Source organism: Balaenoptera borealis, assembly GCF_965194805.1.
Source record: "Balaenoptera borealis genome assembly, chromosome: 8".
In the NCBI taxonomy this organism is placed as follows: Eukaryota; Metazoa; Chordata; class Mammalia; order Artiodactyla; family Balaenopteridae; genus Balaenoptera; species Balaenoptera borealis.
Window position 1 is genome coordinate 66,031,595 of NC_138865.1, and position 17,716 is coordinate 66,049,310.

The 17,716-nt window shown below is 40.8% G+C and overlaps 1 protein-coding gene and 1 pseudogene across 2 annotated transcripts in view; one reads left to right on the forward strand and one right to left on the reverse strand.

Moving 5' to 3' along the window:
• The window catches only part of GLDC (glycine decarboxylase), a 99,194-nt gene that overhangs the window by 45,017 nt on the left and 36,461 nt on the right, over positions 1–17,716 (forward strand). The window contains exons 10-15 of the mRNA XM_082404373.1: positions 77–216; positions 819–899; positions 3,200–3,297; positions 3,808–3,892; positions 4,066–4,107; positions 5,087–5,229. Coding sequence (XP_082260499.1) covers positions 77–216; positions 819–899; positions 3,200–3,297; positions 3,808–3,892; positions 4,066–4,107; positions 5,087–5,229 — 589 coding nt within the window. The remainder of the gene's footprint in view (positions 1–76; positions 217–818; positions 900–3,199; positions 3,298–3,807; positions 3,893–4,065; positions 4,108–5,086; positions 5,230–17,716) is intronic.
• On the reverse strand, positions 5,238–17,547 carry LOC309633786 (DCN1-like protein 2 pseudogene; annotated as a pseudogene). Its single transcript has 2 exons — positions 17,471–17,547; positions 5,238–15,455 (listed from the first exon to the last, which is right to left on the reverse strand). The product of its transcript is annotated as a DCN1-like protein 2 pseudogene (transcript).

The window sequence follows — 17,716 nt, forward strand, 5'->3', positions numbered from 1 at the left end:
CTTTACTTCTGTGAAGCGTCAGTGGCAGAGGGTTTGGTTTCTACATAGAGACCAGTGGCTATCCTATCTTGTCTAGGTCTCAAGAGAGCAGGACACCAACTCCAGCATGACTTGTTCTTTGACACTTTGAAGATTCAGTGTGGCTGCTCGGTGAAGGAGGTCTTGGGCAGGGCTGCTCAGCGACAAATAAATATTCGGCTGTTTGAGGATCACACAGTAAGTCAGACTTTCAGTTTTGTTTGTTTGTTTGTTGTACAAATTCTATAAATTTTTATGACTTTTCTCATTAAAATTTCTCTTTATTTAAAAAAAAATCAGTATTGGACCTTTGGGCACAACTTCTTTGTAAACAATTTTCATTTCCAGTTTGGAACATTGTGACCTATTAAATGATAATCCATTGTCAGCTTTCCTTAAGATGTTGTGTTTTCATATATGGGACTCTTAGGCACATATTTTGCTCATAATACTCCTTCGTTCACAATATGACTGTTCAAGGTAAAGGCTATGATAAGTGATATGATAAGGTAAGTTAAGGGAAGAAAAAAGTGAGCATATCTAGTACCAAAAGGAGTGCCCTGCAGCCATCTGGACTCTTTTAGAGTCCAGAAGTGGCTGTAAAACTCTCAATCTTTTGACGTTTGGGACTGGTCTAGCCTACTTTGCCCAAGGGCCAACTTGGACATAATGATACCCTGTTATTTTAGAACAACTGAGAGTTTTGTCCAGCACTTTCTCCCCTTTGACCTCTCTTGGAGTCTCTGCACTGATCTTGGCATTTAGAGCTGATGTTTTCCCTTTCATTTTCATTTCTATAGCTTGGTATTTCTCTTGATGAAACAGTCAATGAAAAAGATCTGGATGACTTGTTGTGGATCTTCGGCTGTGAGTCATCTGCAGTAAGTAAATCAAAATTCACATTCCTCATAATGACTATTTGAGGAGGTGTCACAGTTGGCTTTGCCTCTTATGGGCCTGAGTGTGAGGGAGAGGGGGCGCAGGAATGACATTAGGTGGCCTGCGTTAAAATTATGCCACCGATTGTCCCTTGCCACTGTGACTGCTGATAGTTAGAGGTCACTGCCGTGGGCCCCAGCCAGGACTGAGCAGCAAGGCTAGTTGGAAGGATTGTTAATGGTGTTTAATTGAAACTATTCCTAATACAAAGATTCATGACATTGGCATCTTGGTTATGTTGATTCTGGGAAAACTGACCTAATATGTGCCAGGTCTTATGCTGTGCCCTGAGGCTAGTGGTAAATCAGACATACTTACCGCCCTTTTGGAGCTTATAGTCTAATGAGGATCCAAACAGGCACAAGACTGCAATCCAGATGATGTACTATGATGGGCAGTGTCCAAAGATGCTCTCTGAGCACAGAGTGGAGGGGGCTTCTCACCAACACTTGGAAGAAACTGTCCTAAGCTGAGACCTGAAAGATGAGTAGGAGCTATCCAGACACAGTTGAGAAGAAGGAGGATGGGGCCAGAGGTGTTCCAGACACTGGGAAAAGCAGCCACAAAGGCTAGGAGGAGAGAGGTTATATGAGAACTAGAAACAGTTCAGTGTGACTGAGTTGGTTTCTAAAATGATGAGATAGCAGGGACATGTGAGCAGGAGAGTCTGTGGGATGGAAGAGAGACGTCAGCTATCTAGACCTGTGGCAAGGTGTTAATCACAACACTCTATAAGGCCTGGAGCATAGGAGCCACTTAATAAATATTTGTTAAATGAATCAATGAAAGGAAACAGAAATAGGTTCCAGAGCGTTGATCAGTGCTGCCCTGGTTGTCTGAGTCCTCTTTGAGAGATGACTTAAGTATCAGATAACAAATGTAAATCATCAAAAAAGTATTATACTGTTCTCTTTTAATCTTTAATTAATAAACAAGACTGAATAATATCTTCCCTCTAGAACTCTGCAGTAAATTTAATCACAGATACTTGTTCCATGCATTTGAAGAATATTTATGGAGCAACCACTGAGGGCTCTCATACTATCGGCCTGGAGCAGAATGAGGAGCAAGCCATGTATCTAATTATATATTCTGGATATTAAATGCTTATCAGATATATGATTTGCAGATATTTCCCCCCATTCTGTGGGTTATCTGTTAATTCTCTTGATAGTGTCCTTTAATGCACAAAAGTGTGCTTTATTTTTTCTTGTGTTGCTCATGCTTTTGGTGTCATATTTAAGACACCATTGCCAAATCCAAGGTCATGCAGATTTGCCCCTATACTTTCTTCTAAGAGTTCTGTAGTTTTAGCTTGTAAATTTAAGTCCTTAATCCATTTTTTTTTTTAAATAAATTTATTTATTTATTTATTTTTGGCTGTGTTGGGTCTTCGTTGCTGTGCGCAGGCTTTCTCTAGTTGCAGCGAGCGGGGGCTGCGCTTCCTTGCAGTGCGTGGGCTTCTCATTGTGGTGGCTTCTCTTGTTGTGGAGCACAGGCTGTAGGCGCGAGGGCTTCCATAGTTGTGGCACATGGGCTCAGTAGTTGTGGCGCACGGGCTTCGTTGCTCCGCGGCATGTGGGATCTTCCCAGACCAGGGCTCGAACCCATGTCCCCTGCATTGGCAGGCGGATTTTTAACCACTGCGCCACCAAGGAAGTCCCCTTAATCCATTTTGAATTAGTTTCTGTATATTCTATAAGATAAGGATCCAACTTCATTCTTTTGCATGTGTATATCAAGTTTTCTCAGCACCATTGTTGAAGAGACTGTCCTTTCTCCCACTGAATGGTCTTGGCACTTGTATTTTATTAGAATTGTTCTCAAAGATAAAAGAGCAATGTCAAGTGAGAATCTTCACTTGAGTGTTATCATGGTCGTCACTTTTTAGATAGCCCTTTAAAATAGTTTACTGGAACTTGCTTCATTATTCAAGGAACATGCAGGGGATGTCAACTTTTTTTTCTTTGGCAGTAAAGATTGTTCACTTTTCTTTGTTCACTGTGGCTAAGTTCAACAGAACTTAAAAACAGTGTTTTGGAGAATTGCCACAATGCATGACCCCTGACATCTGTCATTGCACTGTGCCAGATATCCCTGGGGTGGGTGGTCAGGGAGGTGGGAGGTTGGATGGTAGGGAATTTCTGGTGCTCTGTCAGAATACACGCTGAATGGAAGCCTTCTTCACATGTGGTTCCAGGCATGCTTCCTGCCCTTCAGTTTCTGTGGTCTCTCCATGCAGGAGCTGGTTGCTGAAAGCATGGGTGAGGAACGGAGAGGTATTCTAGGGACTGCCTTCAAGAGAACTAGTCCATTCCTTACACATCAAGTGTTCAACAGGTTTGTGTAGTTTGTGTGACTTCTGCATTGTGTGCTGTGGCTTGGGAGCACGGTAGAGAGTGGCTTCTACTATGGCATTCTGACTATGACATGGCCTGGTTTATTGTGGCTCAGCCTGACTCACTACTAAATCCCAATTCTAACCTGGGCAAAGCACACCTTATTTCCTGGTGGCTGTGCTCCCTTGACACTATAACCCCTAATTCTACTCTCAAGAAGATGGGAGTTTCGATGCATAGTCGCCAGGCTGAAGATCATACCCAGGAACTCAACATCCTCTTCTTTCCAACTCTTCCTCTCACGCCCACAGGCAGCTTCTTGTCCTAGGGCATCCTCTGCGCTTCATGGGGGGTACACGCCCTTCCCTCTGATGCTTTGCTGGCATGTTGTCCATGGCCTAATTTGATCTGTATGTTGAAGGTAGATCTCAGTGTGTCTTACCTTTTAGAGGGATGTGTATGGGCTCTTACCTAACTATATTGGCCTAAACCGTGTGTTTTATATTCACAGCTATCACTCAGAAACAAATATTGTCCGATATATGAAGAGATTGGAAAACAAAGACATTTCCCTTGTTCATAGCATGATTCCACTGGTAATTATTGCCTTTATTTCTATTTCCCACCCCACCCTGATCCCACCTCTTTGGGTCACATCTAATATGCTGCAAGAGGGATGAATGGGTGACCATTTGGGGAGATGGGAGGGCCGATCAGATAGACCATAGCATGTCACTAACGTAATATGCTTTGGCTGTGCTTCTTAAAGGGGTCCTGTACCATGAAGCTCAACAGTTCATCTGAACTCACAGTAAGTAGGTCACTTCTATTAAAAGGGAACTTAGCAGAGGCAGTGTCTTGGCTTATACATAAGCAGATAACTAGAGAAAGCTGCTGCTGGGACCGTGATTGAATAACTGCTTTAGTAATCCTTTACCTTGCTCTTCAACAATCTTGGGAGAAACCCTAACTTTATCACAACCCGATCATTTAAATTTATGGGTGAAATTATTTTTAAATATTAAAATAATTAAACATATAGTGTTTATGTCTTCCTACCTTCCCCAACTCCCCCCACCACCCTTTTAAACCTGCCATGTTGAAAGCTTTTATCAATTTGTAGTTGTTAAGCTCAGATAGAATTAAGAACCGTAAGCCTTCTTTCTAGAAATCCTTTCTCAGTGCCAGAAAGGTAGAGATTTGAGGTTTTAATTTGTTTCTTGTATCAACAGAAGATTTGTGTCCCCTGCTATGGTGTTTGGTAAGTATCTCTACTAGGCTAGGATGTTTCCTTTTTTCCATAGGATTAGTCTGATACGACAAATCACATCAGGCAAAGAAAATCATTTTATATTCTAATAGGAGGATTTTCCCCATTTGCTTTTCTGTTGGTGTTTTGTTCTGCTTCATGAAAAAAGAATGATATATGTGCTATGTAAGAGTTTGAATAAACCATGCCTGAAACAACTCATTGGGTTTCATGGATATAAATCTATTCAGGGGCCTTTTTGTTCCTGAAAAAATAGGAAATGGTTATACTTTTGTATAAGTTCCCTTTCTGGGCCTCTGTGACCCACTTGTAAAATGAAGGCAGTAATAGTACTTACCCCATAAGATTGTGGTAAGAGTTAAATGAATGAATGTATGTAAAGTGCTTAGAACAGTGCCTGGCACATAGTAAGCACCCTTTGTGTTAGCTGTTGATAATCATTATCATCATTATTAAAGTCAGTCTTATTACTATTACAATGTGTACATATGTGTACGTTTCCTCCCTTCTTGCTCTTCAGCCTATCACATGGAAAGAATTTGCAAACATCCACCCCTTTGTGCCTCTGGACCAAGCTCAAGGGTACCAGCAGCTTTTTCGAGAACTTGAGAAGGATTTGTGTGAACTCACGGGCTATGACCGAATCTCTTTCCAGCCTAACAGGTAAGGGGATTTCTTCTTCTGTCTTTTCAGTTATCTCTTGTAGTATAATACCCACTGGGATGGATGACTAGAAGGTCCAAAGTGGCCTCATTCACATAACTGGGAAGGTAGTGATGGCTGTTGTCTGGGAGCTCAGTTAAGGGTGTTGACCTGGGCCTTGGTTCTTCTCCATATGGACCTCTCCAGTGGTTGCTTGAGCTCCCTCAAAGAATTGGGTCTGGGTTCAAAGTGGAGTGTTCCAAGATGGAAGGACGTGGACGCTGCAAACTTCTTAAGGCTCAGCCTCTGGAGTTACACAACATCACTTCCAGAGCATTCTATCTGTCACAGCAAGTTTCAGGGCCAGCCCAGATTGAAAGTGGGAAGGGGACAACACGTGGGTGTGAATGTCAAGAGTCCTGGTTCATTGCAGGCCATCTTTGGAAGCTAGTTACTACATCCATCTTATAGTGTAAGAATCAGAGTTGAGCACACGTGTTAACTCCTTATAAGCAGTAATGCCTCAATCTAGTAAGGCCAGGAGAGTCCGTATCCTAGTTTGTTCTGTCACTAACTTTGAAAGTTCCCTTCCTTTTTTCTGTCCTCGGTCTCTGTCTGTAAAGTAAAAACATTTGAGCAACAGTGATTTTCAAAAGCAAAGGGCTCTTGCAGCATCTCCTGGGTACTTGTTAAAAAAATATAAATTCCTGGGCCCCACTCCAGAAGTACTGATCTCCAGGGGTTGAGACTAAAAGTCTTTGTTTTTAAGAAGCAACCAAGTGATTCTGATGTAGTATAGTCAACCTGGATCCACTGGATTTGTGATCTTTCTGTCTTCATGGGAATAGATAGACAGACAGACAGACATGTCGTCAGCATGTGAATTAACATCTGGGGATACCTTCAGAGGAGGAGTCTGGTATCTGCCCCGAGGTTCTCTACCTCCCACTGCTCAGTGTGGTTCTCCACCAGCAGTCTCAGCATTGGCAGCACCTAGAAGCTTGTTAGAAATGCCAGATTTCTATTTCAAGATACAAAAATCAAAGAATTTTTAAAACTGAGACATTTATTGTCTCATTTTCTGAGACAGAAGGTAATCAGATCTTAATCAGTTACTATCAAGCCCTACCTCCTGTTTGGAAACATAGGTAACACAGCAAAGCCATACACTTTGTGAGAACAATATACCCCATACAGTACAAACCCTTTAGGAAGAGGGCATGTGACAGATGAAAGGACACAGAGCTTTTTTAATGTTAGTCTCTCAAACTCTCATTTCATAAATAGGAAGGAATTGGTGTTTATGAAAGTCAGGCTGTAGTATACCTTCATTAAAATGTCATCATGCAGCTTTGCTTTTTTTTTTTTTTTAATTAAGGGAGGAACCTGAGTAAATTAACCTGAGGCAATAATACCTTAATTAAGTGTTGACAATGAAGAAACTGCCCTCTAGTGATGGAATATGATCACATCTTCTGTATTGTACTGGAGAGCAATTTTTCAAGACCATTTTAACTTTTAAAAGTCATTAGCTCTTTTTTTTTTTTAAAGTCATTAGCTCTTGCAGTAAATTGAGGTCCCAGGCAGGGTCTCCAGAAGACTGACTGAAGGATGAGGAAGCTCTCCTTCCCGTAAAGCAGTGGTTCCCAGGCCTGGAAATTAGACTCACATGGTGAGTCTATAACTAATCCTGATGTCCAGATCACAATTCCAGATAGAATAATAATCTCGATGGGGAAAGACTAGGTGGAGGGAAGGATGCAGGCATGGGTATATCTTTAAGGCTCCCCGGGTAATTCCAGCTTGCAGCCAAGGTTGAAAACCATCGTCTTAGAAGTTTCTCTGTTCTCCTCAGTTTACCTAATGCTCTTTCTCTGTCTTACTCTCCTCATTTGTATGATTGTCAGCGAGGCTCCATTCTCTATCCCAGTCTTGGAGGAGGGAGAGAAATCTTTATCATTTTGTACCTCCTGGCAGTGATGCCTTCTCCAGCTCCAGAGATTCCCAGATATACCACCCATTTCCAAGAGCTGACTTGAGTGTTACAGAGGCTGTGTTGAGGCTTAGTAGAGGGATATTTCTGGTCCTGAGCAGAGGCTGCTATGACAGATAGGGAAATACCTTACTCTTTGTTGGGAAAATACAGGGGCTATGCTTGCAGTGAGTAAGGAAATTTGATGTCTAATTTGGGAAAAGAGGAAGGGATGCACCACATATTCTATGTGAGTGACTTTAGTTTTAGCTCTTCATAACCTCCCTCTTGGTTTATTTGTGGTAATCTTTTCTCCATAGGTGGATTATAAATCCCAGGTCTTATAATTCTATATTCCAGGTCTCAGAGTCAGTCTACCACAGGGCTAACTACTTACTGGTTAATTAGTCATGATTTAATGCTGGCTAGTGTCCACTGAAGTCTAAGGGACCAGTGTAGGCTTTATAGTTATTGTAAGAAGAAACACAAGTTTTCTTGACTACTCTGCACAGAAAAAGAATTTAGTGTACCATGTCAGCCACTGAAATTATACTCATAAAATAGAGGGTGTAGTAACCTCTTTTATCAAGGGACCATTTCCTGGTGTTTTTATTTATACCTGACAAGTTGGAACTGGTCAGTGTGTCTACAGAGTTCTAGAGTCCAGTCACCAAAACTTTGGAATCTAAATATATTTCCCTTCTTTTATTGTTACTGCATGGTATTTAAAAGATAACTATGGCGTAATTTTTAGGAAGTAGCGTTAGTAATATTTTATAACTTAATTTTTTATTGTGGTAAAATATACATAATATAAAATTTACTATTTTAACCATTTTTAACTGTCCAGTTCAATGGCATTCATTACATTCACATCATTGTACAACCATCAACTCTGTCTAGCTCCAGAACTTTTTTATCTTCCCAAATCGAAGCTCTGTACCCATTAAACAATATTTCCTCATTTACCCCTTACCCCAGCGCCTGGCAACCGTGATTCTACTTTCTGTCACTATTAACTTGACCACTCTACGTACAGCACATAAATGGAATCATACAATATTTGTCCTTTTGTGTCTGGCTTATTTCACTTAGCATAATGTCTTCAGGGTTCATCCATGTTGTGACATGTCAGCATTTCCCTCCTTTTAAAATATTCCATTGTATGTATGTACCACATTTTGTTTATCCATTCTTCCATCAATGGACATATGGGTTGTTTCAACCTTTTGGTTATAAGGAATAATGCTGCTATGAGTGTTGGTGTACAAATACCTGTTTGAGTCCCTGCCTTCAGTTCTTTTGGGTGTATAGCCAGACATGAAATTGTTGAATATATGGTAATTCTGTTTAATTTTTTAAGGAACTGCCATACTGTTTTACAGATCTATGCAGAGGCATAGATGGAAAGAGAATCAAAGGATGGACACCGAAATAGTTATCTCAAGGTGGTAGAATTTCAAGTGATTTTTACTTTTTGTCCTTACGCTATTTTAGTTTATAAAAACGTTTTTTAACCACGATATATGTTATTTTAATACAATCCAAAAATAAGTTACTTTTATTGTGGGGAACGTGCATATTATGAAACAATGAAATTCTTGATAAGATGCTTACAGATTCATTTCCACCCTGACTCTCCTGATCTCAGGGGGTTTGGCCATCAGCTGATAGCATAATGAAGTTGGCTTTGAACTTGCCTTGGGGTTGAGGCAAACCACTGGTCTTCCTTTGTAGCAAAGCCGTACTCAAAGTGAGGAAGGTTTGCAACAAAGGGCAAAAGAGCCAAACTCTGTAGAATAGAGTAATATTTAACATCAAGTGGACTCGAAATACAACTCTCTGGTTCTAAAATGCCTAAGTAGGAAAACTGCAATTTTCGGGCATAAACCTGAGTGTTTCTGCCTGTTTTCCTGATGGCTCCGCCTCGTCTGTGCTGCTGGGCCCTCACATAATGTCTTCCAGTCCAGAGCAGTTCTATGTTATGCCCACAGAGGGTTTTTATTCTTTCTCTCTTTCTCTAATAGTTCCCGCCTAGATAGAGACTGCCACAGGGCCTTTGTCTGCAGTGCACTTTCTTCTGAGGGGAAATCAGCAGCTCAAAGGAGAGGTTAGCTAGCACCTAGGATATGTGAGGCCTCCAGAGCTCTGTCATGTGGCTTCCTCCCTAGTTGTGATGTAGGTTTCTCTCCTATACAGCAAGAAAGGGAAAACTACCTTATTGATCTGAGATTTAATTGAGGGATGGCTGATAAATATGGATGATAAAGGATTTTGTAACCAAAAACTGTGGCGTGAAATCTTTGGTTCATATAGCCAAGCCTTCACTTGGTCTGTTTCCTGGGACAGTTAGATCCCAACGTTGTTTAAAGGACTAGAAACAAAAATGTCAAGAAACTTGTCCCCATTTCTCTTATTTATTTGCTCAATCTATAAACGCGGAGTGCATTTCCAGCTTAGTGGAGAACGTAGCCAGATAATATTTAATTACCTTTCCATTTCCTACTGTGCCCAGCGCAGCTTGCTTCGGCTTGTTCCCCGTATCCCTGTGACACTCTTAAAATCATTCAGCAGCACACAAATACACTCTAGGAATTGCTAGGTTAGAATTATGATGTAATGTTTAAGGCAGACAGAAACAGCATTTAACACCTTCCACGGATATCTAAAATGAAAGACAAGCTGGAATTATTATTAGCTCACTTGGCTCATAAAAGTGAGGGAGTTGTTTTTGTCTTTAAAAACTGCAAACTGTGATCTTGAGTGTAGATAGAGCTAGCAGTTGCTTTCCCGGAATCTCCTCCTGGTAAGGTTCTTCAATGAGGTGTGAACAGGGCGCAATCAATGACTCTCAAACTTTATTGTGCATGAGAATCACCTGTAATTGCTAAGTCCCACCACCAGAGTTTCTGATTTAATGAGTCTGGATTGAGGCCTGAGAATTTGTATTTCTAATATAATCCTGGGGGATGAGGTGGTGCTGGTTTGGCTACCACACTGTGAAAACCACGGCCTGCAGGGGTTCTCAGTCCTGGCTGCATATTAGAATTCCTGGGGAGCCTTTGAGGTATACCATGGCCTCCCCACCGTGCAAACTAGCTACATCGGAATCGCCTCCAGGGGCAGTACCCAGGCATCACAGAGTTTTTAAAAAGCTCCTCAGGTGATACTAATGTGCATCACTGGGTTGCAAAGTGTGTTGACCTGGAGGAACACCAAAGAGGGAGGTTTAGTTATGACTAATATCTTCCAGTGGAGTGAACTTTAAAACTGGCCTTTGCAGGCCAAGTCATGACTGTCATGTGCAGATCACATTGTTTACAACAGAGTCAAACCCCTGATAGTGGCCATGTCCCTCCCCTTCTTTCCTGAGCTCATGGTCAGTGTCATTGAGTAGACTTACCTCATTCATAACTTCTGATTCGCTTTCCTACTGGGCCTAGTGCAGCTTCAGAGCCCTCCCTTACAGAGAGCTCTGAGAAACCAGATATTAGAGACCCTCTCTGATGAGTGACTAATTTCCCAAGGAGACACTCAGAGTGCCAGGAAGAGAAAGAAGGGTGAAGGATGAAAAGAGCCACTTTTGGGGAAATATAAAGCAATGAGAAGGATCTCCCCTTCCCCAACTTTCTTGACTCTCAAGAGTATATTTGGATTTTTGCAGTTTGTAAGGCTTTGGAGAAGTGGTTCTCACACTGGGCTGTACCCACAGAATTTCTGATTCAGTACTCCTGGGGTGCAAGCCAAGCATTTATATTTCTAACAAGTCCCCGGGTGATGCTGATATTTGGGGATTTCGAGTTTGAAAACCACTGCTTTAAGGTGCTCTTGAGATATCAGAAAGGTTAGAGTGGCTGGATCCATCCAGATGTTTTTTGCCCAGAATTCAAAGGTTAAGCATAGAATTTAGCTTATGTCAAATTAGATACAGGTTGGTAAGAACATGTTGAGGGGGTGTTATTTTAAGCTACTAGAAGCAGAGATCTAGGTAGTGTTTGGAATATTTGAGTTATGCAACAAAGAGTTTGATTGAATTTGAATTGCTTCTAAGCTATGGAAGCATATCATGTTTATCCTGTCTGTAAGTTAGGAGTCAGCACTAATTCTACCTTGTTTTCTTGAGAGTGGTCCTCTGAGGTTGCCGTGCACTGATTCAGGTCATTTTTGACACACTGGCTGTTTTGTTGATCATTTTACTGTGATTAGTTTTACCATAATGTCAGTTTCTTAGCTAACATTTCACTTGGATCATTTTTGTTCCTAACCACTCGTTGGTGGTATTTTTAAAGTAAAGAAGGGTTTGGATGAGGACAGTTTGGCATTAGAATGTCCAACATCAAAACATTATGTATCACAAGAAATTATTAATAGTGCTTCTTTCTGGGGAGTAAGACTGGGAAGAATTTGGGGGGGGGTTGCTTTCTTTTCTTTTTTTACTGTAAGCTTCATCCCTTCTGCATTGATGGAATTTTAAAAAAATCAGACAAACATATTACTTTTATAATACAAATTTTAAATTCATCTGTAAATTAGGTGGCATATCCCAATGAGACAGATGAGAGTAAGATCCAGAGGAGCTCAGGGTAAAATTGTTTGAAAAGGGACAGCAAATCAAGGAAGGCTTTGATATTAGGGGCAAGAGAAACTCCAGGATGGCCCCATCTCTTTGTTAGACCTGCCTAGGAATGAGTGACTTTAAAAAGCTGTGTTGTAGGAGAAATTTAGTAATCCCCTCCTGCCCCACGACACCGTCATTAAGTAAAGGTTCTTAGGTGCAACAACAGAAGATGGGTTGGCATAATTTAAGCAGAAAAGCAATTTACAGGGTGAAGATATTGGGTGCTTCCCAGAATTGATGGAAAAGCTGGAGAATGGGGCTTCAAAAGTGAGCAAGACCCAAGGGAAGTTGGCAGCAGAGAACCAATCAAGGTCACGCCAGGGGAAGCATCACCACCACCACTGTGACTGCCCTTTTCCTAGGGTCACTCTCTCCAGATTCATGAAGTCCCAGGCTGGAGTATCCGTTAGGTTGAGACTGGGTTACATGTCCAGCACCTCGTTCATGGGTAGTGATTGGGAATATCTGGTCCCTTTCTGCTTCCATAGGGTGTGTTAGGACCCTGCCTTTCCCTAGACTCACACAAAAGGGGAAATTCCCCTTTTAAGGGGACTGAAAGGCTGAGCATTTCTACATATACATCCACAAAAAGAGCAACAATGAGAACCTGCAAATCTCCAACATCCTAATGTAACTTTCCTTTCTATTTCTAAGCACATTCACATGTTTGATCATCACAGCACCATTTTCTAATTGAGTTGCCTTTGTTTTTTACTGTTTGTTATGTAGTTTCTTTGTTACTGTTTTTACTGTTTATATGTAGTTTGCAGATATTTTCTCCCAATCTGTAGCGTGTCTTTTCATCTTCTTAACAGGGTCTTTTGCAGAGCAAAAGTTTTCAACTATGATGAAGTTCAGTTTATCCATTTTTCCTTTTATGAATTGTGCTTTTGATTTCAAGTCAAAGAACTCTTTGACTAGCTCTAAATTTCAAAGATTTTCTTCTGTTTAATCCTAAAAGTTTTACCGTTTTATGTTTTACATTTAAGTCCATGATCTATTTTGAGATAGTTTTTGTGTAAGGTATGAGACTTAGCTTGACCTATGGAAGTCTAATTGTTCCAGCATTATTTGTTGAAAAGGCTGTCTTTCCTCTATTGAATTACTTTTGCAATTTTGTCAAAAATCAGTTGGGTTTATATATGTGAATTTATTTCTGGTTTCTATATTCTATTCCATTGATCTACAAGTATATCCTTCCACTAATAATACACTATTTATTACAGTAACTATATAATAAGTCTTGGCATCAGACTGATTCTTCTTGCTTTTTTCTTTTTCAAAATGAAGCTATTTCAGTCACTTTGCCTTTACATATAAATTTCAGAATAATCTTATGTCTACAAAAATCTTGGTTTTATTGGATAATGATGCATATTTTAGCTCTTAAATATTATAGTTTTGGGACTTCCCTGGTGGCGCAGTGGTCAAGACTCCACGTTCCCAATGCAGGGCGCCTGGGTTCGAACCCTGGTCAGGGAACTAGATCCCACATGCATGCCGCAACCAAGAGTTCACACGCCGCAACTAAGGAGCCGGTGAGGTGCAACTAAGGAGCCGGTGAGGTGCAACTAAGGAGCCTGCCTGCTGCAACTGAGACCCAGTGCAACCAAAATAAATAAATAAATTTTTTTTTTTAAAGTTATAGTTTTTACAACAGGCTAGATGTTAGATATTGATATTACAGGTGGTTGAAGGGAAACAATTCACTTCGTATTTAAATTTACAGTTTATCACTCAAAAAAACCTTTTCATGAAAAATGTCTTTTTAAATGTAATAATTTTAAAAACATATAGGAAACTTCTTAAGAAGTTCAGATATTATTAGAAATAAAATAGGCCCACAGACTTGTAGACAGCTTAGAAGAAAACTTCTCTGAAACTGCACACTAAATGTGGCCATTAGTGTGTGAACTACAATGGTGTGTTAAAAACTACTGAATGATTTTCAGAAGAATATCTAGAGAAAATTAAAACAAGAATAGATTTGGTAAATCTCGATACTTGATAGTTCAAAAAAATTGTATAAATCTTGAATCATCAGCACCCAAAATTTTAAATGTTATGATCCATAACATGATCATTTTCTTTAGGGCACTTTTTTTTTTTTTTAATTAATTAATTAATTAATTAATTTCTGGCTGTGTTGGGTCTTCGTTGCTGCGCTCGGGCTTTCTCTAGATGTGGCAAGCGGGGGCTACTCTTCGTGGTGGTGCTCAGGCTTCTCATTGTGGTGGCTTCTCTTGCTGTGGAGCATGGGCTCTAGGTGCGCGGGCTTCAGTAGTTGCGACATGCGGGCTCTGTAGTTGTGGCTCGCCGGCTCTAGAGCACAGGCTCAGTAGTTGTGGCACATGAGCTTAGTTGCTCCGCGGCATGTGGGATCTTCCGGGACCAGGGCTTGAACCTATGTCCCCTGCATTGGCAGGCGGATTCTTAACCACTGTGCCACCAGGGAAGTCCCTAGGGCACATTTTTAACACCTTTTGACTTGTATAAATATAGTATCCCACTTTGACTTGTATAAATAAAACATCCTACTGTTTTCTCAGTTCAATTTATAGTATAATTCAACAGGAATTTTGGTGACTGCTGGGGTTCACACTAAGTCATGAATTGTAGCGTATTCTGCAGTCACGCAAATGGGTTCTATGTTACTTTTTTGTAAGTATATATACTGTGCAGAAATCTTTCTCTTAAAAACAGCAGTTACAATAATCCATCTTCAAATATTCCCAAGCAGACAACTTCTGAAGAATTTCTTATGGTGTATATAAAGTCAGCCACTGTATTCTTTAGGTGGAACAAAGAGGTTATTTAATGACTGGTTGAGGATGACTTCTGCAATCAGTGACAAAGGTACTCAGTAACTGACCAAAATGCCTTCTTTATAGGATGCAATTCACTTATAATCTTATGCTTAAATTGTATGCTTAAAAAGTGCTGTGCTTTCCACCTGTGACTATTGGCCATGCATATCATTCTGCAAAATCATCTGTAGGAGCAGGCCATCCATGTTCCTTCTTCATCATAGATAGACGTATCTGCAGTTATATTTCTAAAATCTAGTGGAAGTTTCCAAGTGTCCCTTGGGATTTATTTTGTGTGATAGTCCAATAAAAATTTGTTCCAAAGATCTAAAAATTTAACCTTTCCAGATAGAACTAAATTGTAATATTTCTTAATCTTAACCTTTGCTCAGTGCTCTTAGCAAAGGTAAAGGTAAAATGATAAAAATCTTTGAAGTTTATTTTGTCCTTCTTGCTCTAATCTTAGCAAAAGAGCTGAACTATCACTCTAGCTCTGTCATGCCATCTTCAAATTCCACCCCCCCTTTAATTAATTTTTTTGCCAAATTCACATTGAATAGCTGCCCTGAAATCCCACACTTACGATGATACACTGACGCTAATAGGGTCTAGGTTTAAATCATTACAAAACTGTTGAATCCCATCAACTCCAATTTATTTTCACCTTGTGGATCATTGTACTTGCTATACAGTTGTTCTAGCTTCGTCTAGTCTACTGGATTTCTCGTGGATTCTTTGTAGAATGAGTCTGGGTTTTGGAAGAAGTTGCTAGTTGTCACTCATTCTGTGTTAAACAGTACAATATGTCGCAGTTTTTTCACCAGCCTGAGTAAATGCCGTGACTGGGGGCCTTGTTTTTCTCAGACAGTTTAAGCTTATGCCTACCTGGCACTTCTAAGTGGGTCTGAGGCTCCCCATTTACTGGCATCCTCCTCACTGTGGCTGGCTCTGCAGGTCCAGGCCAGTAGCCACTTCATTTTAAATAGATGTCAGAAGACCACTATCCTAGCTGCCCCTCCACAGGTAGTACTTTTCTGACGGGTTCTGTCTGGGTTATGCTTATAAGCAGTTACTTTTCATAATACTTTTCCACCAACAGGTGGCACTAATAATTCCCCTTATTTCCATAGTACCCTAGGAATAAGACTTGTGTGGCATTTAGAACATATCTTTTGTACTTTTTTGAGTTGAAACATGGCTGATTTTTAAGAGTATCTAAGGCAGAAAACACCCAGCATTCCTGATCAAGTCTTTAGCATGTTGCCTTTCTCCTGGATTACTGGCTCCTAGCTCCAGTCTCTTCTTTCACTCCTAAACACCTTGGTTGGTCTTCCAACAAAACAAGATGAGTAGAAGTCATGAGAAAAACACAGAGAGAAATACAAAATCCATGTGCTGAAGTCCCTTTCCATGGGAGAAAGGATGACATTAATGTTGATTGTCTGGACTGGAGAAGAACTCAATTTTGAACAAATTGACTAAACATTTATTGCAGAGCTACTCCATGCATAGTACTATTCTATATATTCCCTGTGAGTACTATTCTATATATTCCCTGTGAATGTATAGAACTCTAATACCTAAGATCCTATTCTCAAAGCCTATACCCTAATTGAGATAAAATAGGCACACGAAGTACATGTGAGATCTATAATTTCAATGTATAGTGTATGAATAGGATGGTATTATCAGAAGAACGAGTAGAGTAAAATACTCCACGAGTTTGGAGGAGGTAAAGAATAATTCAGTCATTCAGTCAGTCAATCAGTATTTATTGAACACCCCCTATGTCAGTGTTCTTGGCGTAGAGAAAACAATGTTGATAAAGACAGATAAGATTTCTGCCTTCAGGGAAGGCCTCTCTGAGGAGGTGACACTTGAGCTGAGGCCTAAATACTGATAAGAAGCCAGATATTTGAAGAACTAGAGGAGGAGCTTTCCAAGCAGAAGGAACATTTAGTGAAAAGCCCCAAGACAGACATTGGCTTGATCTGTTTCAGGGAAGGAAGAAGGCTTGGGTGGCTGGAGGATAGTGAGCAAGGAGAGGATGGTAGAAGACACGGGTGTAGAGGTGGGTGGAAGTCACAGATCGTGTGGGGGATTTGTAGGCCATGGTGAGGAACTGGATTTGTGACTTTGGGGAAGGCTTTATAGAAGAGGCAGAACTTGAGTTGGGACAGTTGAAGAATGGTGGATTTGGCTTGCTGGAGGGAAAGGAGAGGGTGACAGAGGTTGAGGGTTGTGGAAGTGCTCATTCAAATGCTGTGGTAGCCCATCCTCAGCCCATCCTGAGTCACAGAGTGATGAGGGTTGCTGCCTGAAGATGGTGATGATTGATGATGATGATGATGACGTTGATGATAGTGATGATAGTTGCCAGTACTTAATGAGTGTTTACCTAGTGCCAGGCACTGTGAAAAGCCCTTTACCATGGATCATCTCATGTCTTATCATAACTGCCCTTCGAGTTGGGTGCAATTATTATGCACATTTCAGAGATGAGAACACAGAGAGGCTAAGTAAATAGTGGTGTAAGTGGTTTGCTAAATCGTGGCATGTTCATTTTCCTGTTCTCAAAATAAAGAACATCAAATGAGCTAGAACTTGTTTTTCAGAAGCCAGAAAAATAGAAGCCCAGTGTTTGCCTCCCTCCCTGGAAGAGAGAGGAGAGAGGCAAAGCTCACTCAGTGTGGGTGATGAGGAAATGGGTGCCCCAGGTCTTATGGGGACAGGCCTTTTACATGGAGCTAAACCTCCTAGTTCTGTCAGTCAGACAAGGGTTCTGTGAAGGAAAGCCAGTGTTTGCTCCCATGACTCTCAATCCTTTGGGAAGCACAGCGTGCTCAGAGGAGCCTCACTGCTTACAAGTGAAGCACGAGGCCCCTTAAGACAGGCCAACTTGTATCAGTGTCTCCGGCTGTCACTGTTGGCCGGTTGGGCATGTAATACTCTGACTCAGTTTCTTCATGTGCAAAATGAAGACAATGGTACCTATCTTGTGGGGGTATTAGGAGGATTAAATAAGATGGTGTAAAATGCTTGGTGGTGACAACAACAATGTTTCCCATTTACCTGTGTTTACTCTGTGCACAGTGCCTGGTAAAGAGGAAG